Genomic DNA, 16,006 nt, shown 5'->3' with positions numbered 1-16,006 from the left:
ATGATGAAGTTTACACGACGTTACTCACCGGCGTTCCTTCCCACTTCAAATACTTAACGTTCACGTCCAACGCTTTCGCTCGCCTCGCCGCCGGGGTCACAATCTCGTCCAGCTTCGCAATGGTTTCCGCCGTCACTTCGACTACTTGACCGATGACCACGTTCGCCGAGTCGTTTCCATTCGCGTTCGTCGTCGTCGTCGTTGCATCGGTTGTGACAGTACCTTGTTGTTGTTGTTGTTGTTGTCCATCGCCTTTACTTTTGCGCTTCAAAATTTGCGCTTGTTCGAGGACTAAAATGACATCCTGCGTGGCCAGATGCGTGAGCTTGGAAATCTTCGAAAGCGTGATCACTGTGCCAATTTCCAGCGATTTCAACAACTCGCTGATCACGTCTCCCCAATACGCGGAGTAACTCATCAATCCTAAATCCGATAAAGGTTTCTCTGGCGTTCCAACCCAGCTTTCGCGTTTCGTCAACTCGTACGAAAACGCGATGAGAAATCTACCGTAGCCTTTGCGCTGGTACGGCGGCAACGTCAATATGCATGCCAAATTATGTCCCGTCTGAGAGCCGTTTTTGTCTTTAGAGAAGTATCCGACGACCCTGTGTTTCTCATCTTCGCCTTTTTCGCACAAGGCGTAGAAAAGCATCTGCGAAACGTCGTGATACAAAGTCTTGTGATCGAGAAAGAGTTTTGCCAACAGACACAAGTTTTGGCAATACGTCGCCGCTCGCGCGCCGTCGACTTCAAACACCGACAGTTCTGGACGAACAATCTCTTCAATTTCTCTCTCTTCTTCCCCATTTTCACCACGCATCGTTCTCTTTTCGATTTCTGCGGGGTGCCTGTAAATTTCGTTCCCGGGCGGGTGCGTCAAAGGGCAACATTTTTTATGTTTCACGAGCGTCTTGCGTCTTTTGCAATATTTCAAACAAAATTCACAAACGAATAATCTGTTATCGCTGGTGAACTCGTCTGGATACGGCGCTCGGTACCAACAGTCCACTTCAAACGCTCCCAATTGGAGAACGTCGACGTTTTTTGCATTTTTCACGATGGCCGCCGCCACGTCGTGTTGGTGTTGCTGCGTCTCCTTCTTCGTTCCCTTTTTCTCTTTCGGCTTCCCTCCTTTTGTTTTATTGTTGTTGTTATTGTTCATACTTGCACTCGTTTTCTTTTGATTCGCGACGACGGCGTTCGCTGCTGCCTTATCGTTGTTATTATTTTCAGCGTCGACATCGACGACTTCATTTGGTGGTTCGACTATAACCGTTGGTGTCGCTGCGTCGGCGTTTCCAGCCACCGCGGTCGCTAAAATGGTTGCGTTAGTCGTTCCGTTGTTCCTAGCACTCGGTGACGTGGCTTCTACGGTGCCATCTTCTCCTGCGACGACGGCAGCGACATCAACGATGTCCCCGCTACCGCCTCCGATCTTCTCTTTCTTGTTACTATTGCTGTTGCTCATCGTTTTGTTTTTGCTCGAAGCGCGCGGATGACTCTCCGAACCGTCGGCGCCTTTACTCGCGTTCGTACCACCACCATTACTCGGCTCTGCGTTTTCACCCGTCCTCCTTCGCTTCGTCCCTACACGTTCTTCTTCTTCTTCTTCGTTTTCCTCGCCGGCGTCGGTCACGACGACTCCGCCACTTTTATTGTCGTTCACTTCTACGATACCTTCCTCTTCCTCCTCTTCAGCTCCCTCGTTCCTTTTCCTCGTCGTCGTCTGCTCCTCTAAAATCTCCATCGCTTCTTCTTCCTCCTCCTCTTCTTCCTCTTCCTCGCTCAAATGCTCGTTCGACCCGTCGTCCTCTTCCTTCAACGGCCGCATCTTACTCGCATCCAACCACGCGTCCATCCGTTTCGAGTACCCTTCGTAGCTGCAGTAATACCGCTTAATCATCTGCACCACCGTCGCCGACGCCCCGTCGCCGGAACCGCTCTTCTTCGCCGCGTCTCCTCCTTTTCCTCCAAAAACGCCTCGCAAAGTTTCTTTCTTCGTCGTCTCGTGAATGACTCTCGCCGGTAAGTATTTGTCTTTCGTTTGAAACCACGAGGCGAACGCGGAGACGCGATCGCCGACTTCGTACGTCGTATTTCGCCACTTCGCCAACTCTTCCTCGTCCTCTTCCTCTGAGGAGGATTCTTCCTCTGAATCTGAATCTGATTCTTCTTCGTCGTCGTCGTCCGTTTGAGCGGCAGTTTTTTCATCGGTGGTGGTGTTGGCCCGCGCGCTGTTGTTCAGCGTCGTTTTCTTCGTCATTTCTTCTTCTTCTTCTTCTTCGTTTCTTCTTTCTCGCTGTTCGTCGTTGTCTTCCTCTTCAACGGCATCGTCGAACGCCATCTTTCTCTCTCTCGAAGACGACGAAGACGACGACGAAAAGGAGAACACCGAAAGGAGAAAAACAAAGAAGAAGAGCTTTCACCGACGGATGCGGTTTGTTTTCGTCGACGTCTGTCTCGCTTTCTCTCTCACTCTCTTCGCAAAGCGTCTTCTTTCTCTGTTTTCCGCGTCGGAGTAATGAAGAATTTGCTTTTGGCGGCAAAGCACGAGATCCGCACAAATACGCGCATGCGCGCGCATCTGTTCGACAAAGGGAACAGATGACGACGACTTCGAACGGAACTTTTCCTTTTGGAGAGGAAAACGACTCGGAGGATACTTTTGCATCGATTTCGATCGTTCGAAACGGTCAGGTGTCGTCGCCTTCGTGGACGGTGGTGGTCCCCGCACCGCGCGCTCTTTCTTCTCCTCCGTTCGTGTTGGAGAACAGAAGTAGTACGAGTTCTTTATTCGCGTTCCAACTCGCGCCGAGAGGAGGATACCTGACCATCGAAAACAATTTAGGATGGAGTTACGAGTTGCAATCGCAATTATCGTATTTCCTGGACGTCATCGCGGTCGCGTCGAGCACGGAAGTCGTGGTTTCCGTGCAAAACCAGACGCACAGAGCGAACGTTGGTTTTTTGTCAACCACGGAGGATGTGAAAAATACGAGCATTTTTTCTTCGTCGTATTCGTTGCGAGAGGCGAGCGAGAAGTTAACTCGTTTTAACGCGGTGTCGTTTGCGGACGAGAGCGGGATTGGGAGCGACGTCTCGGTGCGAAGCGTGAGGTTGAGAGCGAGTTCGATGAGCGACGATGAAGGCGGAACGCGAGAGACGTTCGCGACGACGGGAGGGACACTTTTGCTTCTGCCGGCGTTTGGAGCGATTGGTGAAAGCGATGAGAACAACGAAAGCGGTGGTGCCATTGGTGAAGAGGACGTTACGTTTCTCTTCGACGCGAAAGATGAAGACAGCGAAAAAATGTTGATCGTTGGAGTCAGCGTCGCGTGCGCTTTGTTGGTCGCGGTACTCGTCGTCGTGTGTTACTTTGCTAAGAAACGGATGAAAAAAGGAAAGCATTTCACGGACAGAAGTGAAATAGCGAGCAAAGATCGCGTGCGTACGTGGCTACATTATCTCGAGAGGATGCATTCGAAATCGTCTCTGGGCGGTGAAAGCGGCGCGTTCGACGCGACGACGACGACGACGCATTCGAGACCATTCACGCCTCTGTCTTGGAAGACATCTCGTAGCAAACGAAGAAGTAGCGGAGAAGGTGGTGGTATTGACGAGCTCGAGAACGAAACGGTAATAAATATCAGCGGAGAAATTGACCAAGAAGAAAAGAAAAAGAAGAAGAATAAAAACAAATCTTCCGAGGCGAGACGATTGATGGCTCCCGCGCCGTCTACGCTAGAGATTACAGGTTGCGAGGATGTGGTCCGTCGCACGTCTACTAAACCTCCTAAATCAAACGTCTCTTCGTCTATACCGACGACGGAGGAATCACCGAGAGGAGAGATGGATCGTTTACAGTTGCTGAGAAGAAGTACGAAAGATACGACGCCGGCGCATTCGCCAGCGATTTCGCGGCAAAACTCGCTGCTCAATTCCAACGAGGGAGATATGGGAGAAGGCGCGGAGGCGAGAGTTTCACTCAACGCGCTCGCCAAAGAAATCGAAAAGTTACAAAATAGCATAAAAGATGATACAAATAATAATAAGTTCAGGTCATCGTCGTCTTCGTCGTCCAAGCTCGAATTAACTCCGGATAAAGAAGACGAAGTGCCGTTTGAAAATTTATCCGAAGTCGAACTCGAGAAGGACGTTCGAATTTACGAGCGCCTGGGAGGTGGCGCGTACGGTACGGTTTACCGCGGTAAATTTCGCGACCGTGAAGTCGCCGTGAAAACGCTTCGAGTGAACGCTTTGCCTACCGCAACATCCGCATCGACTACCACGCCTACGCCTTCCCAAAACAACGAGGAGGTCAGCGAAGACATAAAGATGTTGAAGTCTGAGGTTGAAATTCTTCGTCTCGCGAAGCACACGAACATCGTCTCCGTATATGCCGCGTGTTTTGAGCCCATACACAAAGCGCTACTCGTCGTTCAACTCGTCCACGGAGGATCGCTCAACGAAATGTTGCATCGCGAAAATAACGAAAGCGTCAAACTGTCGGGTACTTTGTTACGCACAATCCTGTTGGACGTTGCGAAAGCGATGGAGTATTTGCACAGCCTGAAGCCGAGGAAAATTTTACACCGCGATTTGAAACCTCAGAATGTCCTCGTGGAAGCTAAAGTACTTTCTGATGTGCTCGAGAAGAGGCGACAGCGGAGAGGCGACGATTACGATATTTTAGACGACGACGGTGATAACGCGCCGACTCTAAAATACAAGGCGTACGTTTGCGATTTCGGTATTTCTCGATTACTACCGCTGATGGCAAACACTTTGAAAACGAGCACTGCACATGTCAACGCGGGGACAGCGAATTACATGGCACCGGAATTGTTTACCGGACACTACCCGTGTTCGACGAAAGCAGATGTTTTCTCGTTCGGCAACATCGTATACGAATGCGCCACCGGGCGCATTCCTTTTGAGAAGTGCGTGCACTTTCGCATCGCGTTCCTCGTCGGCATGGAAGATAAGCGAAGCGAAATTTTGCCGGAAGATAAAGTTCGCGAGGATGTTCGCGAACTAATCGAAAGGTGCTGGAAAACAGACCCGAAAGAGCGACCAGACTTTACAGAGATTGTGCAAACAATCTCGCGCTTTCCCGCCAAGAAGAATTTTGACGAGACGAAGGAAGAATAAGAAAAAGATTCTCCTACTGGTATACTACTACTACTACTACTACTACTACTACTACTACTACTACTACTACTACTACTACTACTACTACTATTACTTACCCGAGTACGACTGATTTGACAATTTTTCAATTGTAAACTACAACCGATACGCTAATTGTATATTATGTTCTGATAGTATATTACGCCGCGTCTCTCTTTCTCTTTCTATTTTCACCTCTGCTACCTATTCTTCTTCATCGTCGTCGTTATCTTCCGTTCCTAATATTCCATTATATGGTCCTGGATTATTCCCGGACTCTTCAATGTCCCTAATCCACCTGTCCATGTAAGGGCACTTCTCCGGCGAGATCAACCCACCTGGCTCACATTCTTGATAGACCGTACAAATACCACACGGTACGTAACTCAGCGGCGTGAGTATATTGCTTTTCCACTTTGAAGGCACGTAGTATGTTTCGGTAAAATCGTCGCCGTCGTCAACTTCAACCGTCGCCTCTTCGCTTTCGTTTCCTCCTCTACCTTTTTTCTTTTGCTGCTGCTTCTTGTTGCTGCTACTACCTTTCTTGTTCTCCATCGTCGCTTTCTTTTGTTTCTTGTTGCTATTCTTCCTCTTGTTATTATTCGCCGATCCTTTCTTGCGTTTCTTCGTCGTCGTGTCTTCGTCCTCTCCTTCGCTGTCTTCTTCTTCTTCTTCTTCTTCTTCTTCTTCCTCGTCGGATTCGTACATCAACATTCCTTCAGCACCACCTCTTCGGTTCTTCCTATCGTCGATGAAATCGTCCTCGTACGCATCCATCTTCTGTCTCCTCCTTTCCTCGGGCGTGATCATCTCCACGTCCCCGTCGTAAAACAGCGTGTCCACAATCTGTTTCACGTCTTCTTTCCTCAAATTCACGTTGGATATTTTACTCTTCACGATGTGCTCATACACGTCCTGTAAAGTCACCCGTTTCTCTTTTCTGATAAAATCCCGGCACACGTCCCGCATGATTTTCACGAACTTGGCGTCAAACTCTTGATCGGTAAACCAAGCTCCACCGGTAATCTCCCTCGACGGTTCTAAATCGTACTTCATGTACACCTTTCGATTTTGCTGCGCGACGTGCTTCACGCTTTTAATCAACTTCCTTTGCTCTAAGGTTTTAAAAATCTTCGTCACTTTCACCTGCGGGAAGTTCGTCTTTTGCTTGACTTCTTTCGTCCACATCCCGCTATTCCCGGCGGTTTCGATGACTTGCAACACCAACCTATCTTCGCTCGATAACCCTCGTTTCTTGAGCATTTCTTCCTCGCTCACTCTTTTGAAGTAGCAAATTGCATTGTCGCCTTCGCCTTCCGTGTGTAACGTGATTTTCTCTGAATCCAACAAGTGGTTGATGATGTCCCTGCGTAAGCCTCCTTTCCAAAAGGACAAAATCTTCTGCAAGTCTGGGTCGCTGACGCCTTGGTTGTTGTTGTGAGAGGCAATAGCATCGAGGACTTGTTGATTATAGTCTTCTTCTTCTTCTCGTTGGGTGTTGTTCGTCGGAGGCATCACGATTTCATCGTCGTTGTCCTCGTTCTCGTGAGTATTCGTTCCTCCTTTCTTCGCTTTTCCTTTCGATCCTCCCGCCATTTTTTCTTCTTTCTTTCTTTCCAGAGAGTAAGAGAGTAAGAGAGAGAGACAACAGAGAGAAGAAGCAGAAGCAGAAGACAAAGACAAAGAAGCGCGCGTTTGGGCCGAGAGAGAGAGAGAGGACACGCTTTACTCTGTATCTATATCTATACTATAGAATAGTAGTTTCTTTTTTCTGACGGCTGCGTGGGAGGAAAAAAAGAGAGGCGAGAGAAACAGTGGTCAGTCAATTAAGTTCTACCTTGAAGGATCTTCTCCCCTCTTTTTTTGTGCGTCTCAAATTTTTTTGCCGAAAAAGTTCCGAATTTTGTATCTGTATCTAAAACGCATTTTTTTCTCATATCCTCTTCACTTTCTCGCGCGCGCATTTGCGCGCATTTGCGCGCGCATATAATATCACTTTTTTTTTGCGTGCGCGCGCGCACGCGCGCGAGAAAGTCACACGCATTGCTATCATCGATAAATCTCTATCGATGATAGTGGGTGGAAGGGTGGGAGCTCTTTTCTTCATCGTTTGCTTTCTTTCTGTTTTAGAGATACAAATCGAGCGTTTTTGTATCTCTCTATCGCATGGCAGATGAATGAATGAAAAGAGCTGGGAAAGAACGGACAAAGGGGGTTCGAGTACGGAGAGTTTTGACTTGCGCGGGCGAGTTTCTCTCCTTTTTTGTGTTCTTTTCTTTGTCGTCGTGTTATTGCATATCTTCTCTCTTCTTCATCGAAGAAGAAGTCAACGACGACACATGGAGGAAAGAGCATTTTTTGGGAAAGAATTCCAGCCTTTCATTTTTTGAAACGGGATTTGAGTACCGTTGGGGGAGTTTTGTATCGATTAAAATCGAGAGTTCTCTCCTTTTTTTTTTGGATTGCAGAAACATGTGAGACAATACGACGTCTCTCGAGCATCCATTTGCGATGCTCAGCCTATCATGACACTCGGCTCTCATGAGATCGATCGAAGAAACTTTGATAGGTGAAGTACGTTGATTTTTGATTGAAATATATCATTGAAAATACCATAAAGTGTTTAAGTTCCATATGCGTATTTTTGCGCGGCGCTGACTTGTAGCGATCGCGGTGACCGACCTTTGAAAAAAGGCGAGTTGTCCGAAGCATGCTCATGTAACGACTATTGAAATATTTTCGGCAGAAATGAATCTGGGAGCCCGTGGTGGTCTTCTATCCAGAGAAGTCTCGTGCGATGAGATTTGGGAACGGAGGAGATGGAGAGGACGTAAAGCTTGTGCGACGGTGTGTTTCTGTTCAAACACCACAGGAAATATTTAGGATGGGGAGTTACAGTTGAGTTGTAATACTAGTTGTTTGTGTGTTTGCTCTCTTCCGTCTTCTCTCTCTCTCTCTAAAAAAAAGAAAAACAATCGCTCTCTTTTAAGCGGTGAATTTAAGCGTGGATTGCTTCATATTTGCACTCGTGTCCTTTTGAACACACACACACATCTCGAAGCACATTATTCACGTTTAAACATGTCTTTTGCATCTACCATCGCAAACAGAGCCGCGTTAGCCACTCGCGTGGTTTCGCAAGTCACCAAGTCTTCCAACAACAAGAGACGATCTTTGATTGTAAAGGCGGAAGGGGACGTTCCTGCGGAAACGGAAAAGCCAGCCGCTGCGGCTCCGGCGGTGCGTTTTTTTACTTCTTCCCTTTGATTTTTTTACGCTCGCGCGTGCATTGGAGGTGGAGGGAAACGAATTTCTGTTTTGATGGGCAATCGGGACGTCGGAACGAGGTTCTCGCGCGTCGATTCCGACACCGTAAAATTCGAATCTCTCTCGCCTTTTTGTGCTCTTTTTTGATACGCACCCGGGGCCGAGATACGGTTGATATCTCTAAAGGGAAAATTTTAAAGACGTTTTCTCTTTTCGCGACGAGCTCCTGTTGCGACTTGCGTCGGTCGAGCGAACGGTACGAACGGACGCAACGAGTGGTGCGGGAGCTGTTTGAACTCTTTCGAGCGTGGGAAGAGTAGGAGATATGCGCGCGCGCCCGAAGGAAAAAAAATATGATCAAACGACAAAAACTTACCTCTCTTCCCTTGTTCTTTTCTCGAAAATAATCACATTTAACAGAAGGTTGCCAGAAACACGGACAACCTCGCTCCGTTGTACATGTTGGGCGTCTCCGACCAATCTTTGTCCTACTTGGACGGCACCTTGCCGGGTGACTACGGTTTCGATCCGCTCGGCTTGTCCGATCCAGAAGGCGCCGGCGGTTTCATCAACCCGGGGTGGTTGGCGTACGCGGAAGTTATCCACGGCAGATGGGCGATGCTTGGCGTTGCCGGCGCGACTGCGCCGGAAACGATGAAGGGCTTCATTCCGGACTCCACGGCGGTGGTTTGGTTTAAGAACGGTATCATCCCGGCGCAAGGCTCGTACGACTTTTGGGCGCCGCCGACGGCGTTGTTCTGGGTCATGGTGTGCATGATGAACTTTGTCGAAATCAACAGATTGACTGAATACGCCAACCCGGGCTTCAGAACGAAGCAATCTTTGGCTGGCTTGGAAAAAGGGATGGGCGGCACCGGCAACCCGGCGTACCCGGGCGGTTCGTTCAACCCGATGGGTATGGGCAAAAACGACATGGACGCGATGAAGGTGAAGGAGATCAAAAATGGCAGATTGGCGATGATGGCGTTTTTCGGTATCATGGTGCAAGCGATCATCACCGGCGAAGGGCCAGTGAAGAACTTGACGGATCACGTTACCGATCCGTTCGCGCACAACTTGTTGACCAACTTTGCGAACGTCGGCGGCGCGTCTCCGTTCTAATTTGAGAAGAAGAGTAATTGTTATTAGAAAGAAAGAAAAAGAGGGAGAAAGAAAAGAATTTTGTAAAAATGAAAGAGATAAAGGAGAGAGAGAGAGAGGGAGAAATCGGTGAGAAATTGGAGAAATTGGATGTGTTAGGAACGCGCGGGTGTGTGCTTGAAGTAGTTTTACTAGGAAACGAAGGGCAAGCTGCGTTTGCGCTTGCAAGAGCAAACTGTTTTGTGATATCAAAAGAATATTATTGAGACGGAATAACTTACATAAATACGCGCAGATCTCAAACTCGTTCTTCTTTTACGAGCTTAATTTTCTTTCCCTGAGCTTTTCTCGCGCACGCGTTGATAACATTTGAACTTGTAGCGGTGTCGAGAGATGCGAAATCAATCGTTTGGCGGCTTGGGTTCGCCATTCCTCTTCGCCGCGAGGCGAAGAGAGCAAAACGCACAACATCTCCTCCAGCATCCACGTTTCGATGCATTTCGCCTTGAAAAGAGTCTCCGCGATACACTCACCGCGTGCATCTGTTTCAAACACAAACGTTAACATCTTTTCCCTTTTCTCTTCCTCTCTTTCAAAGTCTCGCCACGCGCGGTTGAACTGGTCAAACGTCTTGATCTCGGAACAAAACAAGCGCAAGTTCTCCTCCGTATCCGTTCTCTCGTTCGTGTGCGTTTGTAAACTCGACAAAGGTTTTCTCGACGCCAACGAACGCGACGCGATGTTACTCTCGCTTTTAAATCTCTCGATGTCATCTCGGTCTTCCCTTCGAGTTTCTTCTTCTTCTTTTTTTTCTTCTTCCTCTTCGACGGAGGAGTTTTTCCCGCAACGACTAAAAGCTCTCGTCCACTCCTCTCTTTTCATCGGTTTCAAGTGCGCGTACCGGGAGAGTTTTTGCCACTCCTCGTACGAAATGTGTGGATTTCTTTGCAACAAATCTTTCTTCGCCCGGTTCGAGTGACGTTGGCGGCTTTTCTCCGTCGCCTCTCGCCGAGCGAGCGCGGTTTTCATTTTCAAACCACTCGCCTCTTCTTTGACGCTTCTTCTCTCGTGCGTATTTTTCTTCAAAAGAAATTTTACGCACACACCACCTCTGACAGTATATCATCATGGCGCCTCGGGGCCGCGCTTCCACGAAAACCCCGGCAGGGAGAGCGAGGGCAAAACGATTGAGTGTTTTGCTTCTCGCTTTATTCGCGTGTGTGATTTTGGTCGCGTTTCGAGACCGAGAAACAAAAGGAAGAGATGGTGGAAGCGAAGATTTCTCGATTGGAATACATCGAGAAGAAGAAGATGATAAACAACAACAATCGAAGGAAGTCCGAGGCCACGGGATGTCTCGCGACCGATACAAAGATTCTCACATCACCATGGCGCAGAAATTACTATTGCAAAAACCGCCGAAACCGTTTCATCCGAGGTGCTTCGATGCGCCGAAACCGTGGAGGCCTTTAGAGGAGATCGAAGAGTGGAAGAGAAGAAGAGTGAGTCTTAGGAGGAAAGCGTTATCGAGCGGCGAGAGAGCGAATGAAGTAGGAGCAGAAGGAGAGGAAGAACACGAGGGAGTGAACGGGACAGAATCACGCGAACGAGGAAGAAGGCAGTTGTTAACGTTCAAAGCGGCTGGAATGGGTGGTAAATTTGGCCCGAGCTGTTCTCCTCGCGCGCCGTTGAAAGCTCGTCAAGCGTGCGCCGAGCAACGCGCGTTGAAGAGATGCTCGGAAGAATCGAAAGTGAGCAAGAAGAAAGTCGACCAGTTATCTGAGGTAGAAAAGAAATTAAAGAAGTGTTTAGTGGATTTGAAATCGTGCGAGGCGACGAGAGACGAGTTGAGGAAGGTGGCCATAGAGTTTAGCGGGATTCAAACGTTAGCGCTTGGGAGTCCGAATTGTTTCGTGCACTCGAAAGGCGGGAGTAATAAGTGTTTACCGTTAGTGAAGAACGAAGAGACTGGGCTCTTATCTGGTGGATGTGGAGAGCGTGGTGGTGGACCGAAAGCGGGATGCGATATGAGCTCGGGGTGGGAAGAGCGCGTACCGACGCCGAAAGAGGACGTGTTCAAAGGCTCGGCGTACGATCGGTGCGCTATCGTAGGCAACTCGATGAACTTGTTCGACGCGGAAAACGGAGACGCCATCGACCAGTACGATGCAGTGTTCCGATTTAACTCCGAATGGCGACGCATGCACCACGTGATGCAAGAAAAAGGCGTGAAATTCGAGGACAAGCAAAAATATATGGGTACGAAAACAACCTTTCGATTAGTCAATCGAAAATATACGACGAGTTTATTAGACGGCGACGGAGCGTCAGAGGACATTTCTAGCGACGAAGAAGTTTTATTTTGGAACTATTTTTCCGCGCCATATTTACAGGCGTTGCAAAAGAAACATCCCAAATTGAATTTACACTTAGCAGCCGCAGATTTAATCAACTGGGAATTGGAGGTGTTCTCGCAGTTGAGGAAAGACTTGTACTCGTTAGGCGTCGGGCCGTTCGAGTGTTACCGATTCATGTCTTCCGGCGTCCACGGGGTTTTGATGGCGCTGAAAATGTGCGAAGAGGTGGATTTATTCGGGTTTAGCGTTTCCATGGATAACTTTGCCAAGTCGTTTAATCACGGACGACCGAGCGAAAGCCACTCGTGGGAGTTTGAAACGATGTTGATGCGGTTACTTTACTTTACTGGCGCAATCAACGTATGTAATAGCTGAAGTAGTTATAGTTATGTTATATAGTAAGATGTTTTTCGATTACACAAGTATTAAAAAACAGAATGATCTATTTATTCTTTCTCTCTCTTCACCCTCTCTCTCTCTCTCTTTTCAACTCTCTCTTTCTCTTTTTCTCTCTCTCGTTTTCTGATTGTTTTCTTTCGTTCTCTCGGCTGCGTTCTCAATAAGTTTACTAAATCTTTTCTCTCTAAAAAAGAAACTACAAATTTAGTAAACTTCGACGTGCCATTGACCGTTTTTCTTCAAACCTTCCAACCACTCTTCGTAGTCGATGCCCTTTTCTTTGCACACACCTTCCAACATGGACAAAATACCCGGCATCATGCCCTTCAAACCGCAGAAGTACATGTGCGCGCCGCCGTCGAGCAAGCCAAAGACTTGGTCCTTGTATTCCTCAACCTTGTCTTGGATGTACATTTTGCCGCCCTTCTTGTTATTTTGTTCTCTGGACAAGGCGTAGTCAATTCTGAATTGGCCCGGGAATCGTTTGACGCACTCTTGGAATTCGTCGTCGTACAAAGTGGCGTCAGAGTTGGCGACGCCCATGAACAACCACGCCAAGCCGGTGAAGTTCCAGCTCGGGACGTCTTCAACGAAAAATCGGCGGATGTACGCTCTCATCGGGGCAATACCAGTACCAGTGGCAACCATGATGACCGGGGTGGACGGATCCTTCGGCAACAACATGACTTGGCCAGTCGGGCCAGTCATCATGATTTCCGTACCCGGGGTGGCGTCGCACAAAAAGTTGGAGCAGATGCCCTTCTTTTCCGGATCTTCAGCGCCCTTCTCTTCGTCCCAGTAGGTCGCACGACGAACGCACAAAGTTGCAGTTTGACCGTCGAAGGAGTCCCCATATCTAGTAGACGCGATGGAGTACAATCTCACACCGTGCGCAACTTCCTTACCCTTGGAGTTGATCTTCGTCCCCGGCGGAATAACGCCGTACGACTGCCCTTCCCAAAACGGCATCTTTCCTCCGTGGTCGATGATGATGTGCGTGGTTTCCCCAGTCGCCTTCGGGCCAACAATTCTTTCCACGGACTTGACGGTACCAGTGAACGGCGTCTTGTTCTTGTACGTGTTCAACGGCATTTCACCTTCTTCCAACGCTAACGGAACCTTCGCCTTGCCGGATTGCATGGATTTCCCAGCCGTCTTGGCCATTTCGAGACCCAAGCCGTACGGGCCACCCTTATCGGCCGCTTTGACCACGGTGGACACTCTGGCCACCTTTTGGCTTTGGCGAGCGGAGGTGACTTTTTGCGAGATGCATTGCTGTTTATGATAGAGAGAAGAAGAGAAGAATTCATCAGTAATCAAACTTAAGGCAAGACGACCTTATCCGTCTTTTCCAAAGCACCACCCACAAAAGAAACAAACAAAAAAAAACTGCTTCTGCGCGCTATCTAAAATCATCGTCTCCCATCATCGTAAAACACCCAACGACGGGCGACGCGAAAACATACCTTGGCAGAGAGGCCAGCGAAAGATAACTGCATTTACGATTAGAAAAACGTTGGTCAGTATTACGTCTCATCCTCCGTTCGTTCGATTTTCTCGTCGTCTTTCCGGATATAAAAAATTCAGTTACGCCTCTCACTCATCACTGCGTTCTCGCTAATCCATCCGCGCAAAGAACAGAGGAAAAAAAAATTCGGAAATGCCTCTCGCAAAGGACCTCGCGACTTTTGCAGACGCCGTCGCGAGCCCCCATCGCGCGGTCGTCGAAGAGTAACGCCACGCGCGCGTAATAAAAGAGAGTCATCGACGAAGAAACGCACAGTAGAAGCCATTTTTATATTATTACGTGTGTGATTATATATAAAAGGTATAGAGAGATCTTTTGTGTTGTGGGGCAAACGAAAAGCTGAAAACTCTTCCCCTCACTTGCCTCAAAAATTTGTGGCTCGTCTGCCCTTAAAAAAAAGTTTTGCGTGCACATTTCGTCTCTGATTGAGTTATACAAAGAGAGAGAGAGAGAGAGAGAGAGAAGGACTTTAGCATCGGTACACATATAGTACCATGCGGACTGTAATTTCCTCCCTTTCGCGATGCGTGGAGTGCAATAACAACAAGTATTCTTCGAAGAGGAGCGAGAGCGAACGGCGAGCGTCGGTTTCCGGGATCGATGATGATTACACGAAGACGTCACACCTCCCGAGGATGATGAAAACGAGAAAAAGCCGTTTACGTCGCAGGAGTCGCGCGGTCGCGGCGATGCGAGCTAACCAGGGTTTCGCGGGAGAAGAAGAGAAAACGGTCAAAAGTGGTAATCACATCGCTTCTTTTCGAAGAAGAGGACAACAACGCTCGCGAAGAACTCGAATGCATTTCGGCGAAGACGTCGGCCAAGAGGAAATGTCTTCGTTATTGGACGACGTGGTAGATACGTGTCCAGTACCGATGGACCAGAGGCCTTCGTCGCAACTTAAAGAAGTCGCCGAAGGCCTGGTTTCTGGATGGGGCGGTTTAGATGGGAAGCGTTACGCGGTACGGTTGACTATTTTGTGCGGATTTTTCTTCACGGTCATCGCGTACCCGATCGCGAGCGAGACGTATAATCCGGAGATACAATGGACGGAGGCGCACGTCGCGGCGATGTTGGGTTCCTTGGTTGCAGTGAGCGCGATAACGTTGAACATTCACAACTCGTGGGATTACGTGAGAAATCGCTTACTCTCGGCGACGATTGAGTACGAAGAGACGGGATGGTACGATGGTCAAGTGTACGTGAAAACGCCGGAGATGTTGGCGAAGGATAGATTGGACGGGACGTACGTGTGCGGCCCGGCGGTGGCGAGGTGTAAGAAGACGATGTTGGCGTGCGGAGCGGGCGTGTTAGGTTGCGTGTTCGCGTTGAACGCGCTGGACGCGCCGAAAGTAGACCAGGAGAACTTTGGCTCGTACACGCCGCAAAAAGCGGCTTTGCTGAGAGATTTAGGCATGGGAACGTACATCGACGCCGGCGAAGGGAAAAGGATCAGCCAAGGCGGTATGTTCTCTCGCGAAACGGCGGATAAATACGAACCGGAAGAAGAGGACGAAGACGAAGGAGACGAAGTCAACGGCGTGGTCATGAGTTACGCGCCGTCGGTATCTATAGTTTCACCCTCTTCCTCGTCGTCGTTTCCTTCGGTATCATCGGAAAAAGCAGACGAAGGAGGAGATATCCTCGCCAAGGCCGCCGAGTAAAAAACGACTTTGCGATATGCAAAAGCGCGCGGTCAAAACAGTGTAGTAGCCATTTTAGTTTAATAATATGTTTTTCATGTATGCAGCATCGCTTTGGTACTCGCTTCTTCCGTCCTCCTCGAAAAGATCGTCTCTTTTGTTCGTCTTCTCCTCGACAAAACGCCTTCAAAAAAAAGAACGATTGCTTGATTTTCTCTCGTCGTCGTTCTCACAAAACTCTCTTTTGCACCACCACGCGACAAAAGACGACTGACATTTCTTTCAAATTTTAACAGAATTTTTTTTTCAAAAAGCGCAGCAAAAAAAGCGAGAGACAGTTTCCTCACTTTCATATCCACACATCCACCCCCAACAAACACTAGCGATACTAGCACGCAGAAGAGCCGGACGACCCCCGTTCTTCTTCGTTTAGCGAACACGCGATACACCTCAACGACGAGGAGAAGAATATAAGAGACTCTTTTTTCTTCTTCTCGTCCTCTCGTGCACTCCGACGGTGACTCTTTGATTCGCGCGTGGTC

The 16,006-nt window shown here is 48.6% G+C and overlaps 8 protein-coding genes across 8 annotated transcripts; 5 read left to right on the top strand and 3 right to left on the bottom strand.

The window, feature by feature from the left end:
• Positions 1-10: 10 nt before the first annotated feature.
• On the bottom strand, positions 11-2,344 carry Bathy09g00770 (predicted protein; the record flags this gene model as incomplete). Its single annotated transcript, XM_007510913.1, has 1 exon — positions 11-2,344. The coding sequence occupies one exon, from the start codon at positions 2,342-2,344 to the stop codon at positions 11-13; it is 2,334 nt and encodes a 777-aa protein (XP_007510975.1).
• A 260-nt stretch (positions 2,345-2,604) lies between these two features.
• Bathy09g00760 (predicted protein) lies at positions 2,605-5,151 on the top strand (the record flags this gene model as incomplete). The annotated part of the gene is made up of 1 exon (XM_007511231.1): positions 2,605-5,151. The coding sequence occupies one exon, from the start codon at positions 2,605-2,607 to the stop codon at positions 5,149-5,151; it is 2,547 nt and encodes an 848-aa protein (XP_007511293.1).
• Positions 5,152-5,373: 222 nt separating this feature from the next.
• Positions 5,374-6,765, bottom strand: Bathy09g00750 (DNA-directed RNA polymerase III subunit RPC6; the record flags this gene model as incomplete). The annotated part of the gene is made up of 1 exon (XM_007510977.1): positions 5,374-6,765. One exon carries the CDS (start codon positions 6,763-6,765, stop codon positions 5,374-5,376), a length of 1,392 nt encoding a protein of 463 aa, XP_007511039.1.
• Positions 6,766-8,250: 1,485 nt separating this feature from the next.
• Bathy09g00740 (predicted protein) lies at positions 8,251-9,558 on the top strand (the record flags this gene model as incomplete). Its single annotated transcript, XM_007510811.1, has 2 exons — positions 8,251-8,409; positions 8,857-9,558. The coding sequence occupies 2 exons, from the start codon at positions 8,251-8,253 to the stop codon at positions 9,556-9,558; spliced, it is 861 nt and encodes a 286-aa protein (XP_007510873.1).
• A 372-nt stretch (positions 9,559-9,930) lies between these two features.
• Positions 9,931-10,101, top strand: Bathy09g00730 (unknown protein; the record flags this gene model as incomplete). Its single annotated transcript, XM_007511190.1, has 1 exon — positions 9,931-10,101. One exon carries the CDS (start codon positions 9,931-9,933, stop codon positions 10,099-10,101), a length of 171 nt encoding a protein of 56 aa, XP_007511252.1.
• A 563-nt stretch (positions 10,102-10,664) lies between these two features.
• Bathy09g00720 (unknown protein) lies at positions 10,665-12,269 on the top strand (the record flags this gene model as incomplete). Its single annotated transcript, XM_007510859.1, has 1 exon — positions 10,665-12,269. The coding sequence occupies one exon, from the start codon at positions 10,665-10,667 to the stop codon at positions 12,267-12,269; it is 1,605 nt and encodes a 534-aa protein (XP_007510921.1).
• Positions 12,270-12,497: 228 nt separating this feature from the next.
• Positions 12,498-14,086, bottom strand: Bathy09g00710 (predicted protein; the record flags this gene model as incomplete). Its single annotated transcript, XM_007510847.1, has 3 exons — positions 12,498-13,568; positions 13,760-13,786; positions 14,075-14,086. The coding sequence occupies 3 exons, from the start codon at positions 14,084-14,086 to the stop codon at positions 12,498-12,500; spliced, it is 1,110 nt and encodes a 369-aa protein (XP_007510909.1).
• Positions 14,087-14,315: 229 nt separating this feature from the next.
• Positions 14,316-15,485, top strand: Bathy09g00700 (predicted protein; the record flags this gene model as incomplete). The annotated part of the gene is made up of 1 exon (XM_007510831.1): positions 14,316-15,485. One exon carries the CDS (start codon positions 14,316-14,318, stop codon positions 15,483-15,485), a length of 1,170 nt encoding a protein of 389 aa, XP_007510893.1.
• Between the last annotated feature and the right edge of the window lie 521 nt (positions 15,486-16,006).

This window comes from Bathycoccus prasinos, assembly GCF_002220235.1.
Source record: "Bathycoccus prasinos genomic : Chromosome_9".
Taxonomy (NCBI): domain Eukaryota; kingdom Viridiplantae; phylum Chlorophyta; class Mamiellophyceae; order Mamiellales; family Bathycoccaceae; genus Bathycoccus; species Bathycoccus prasinos.
Note: the sequence above shows the minus strand (reverse complement) of the source record. Positions and strands in the feature narration are given on the sequence as shown.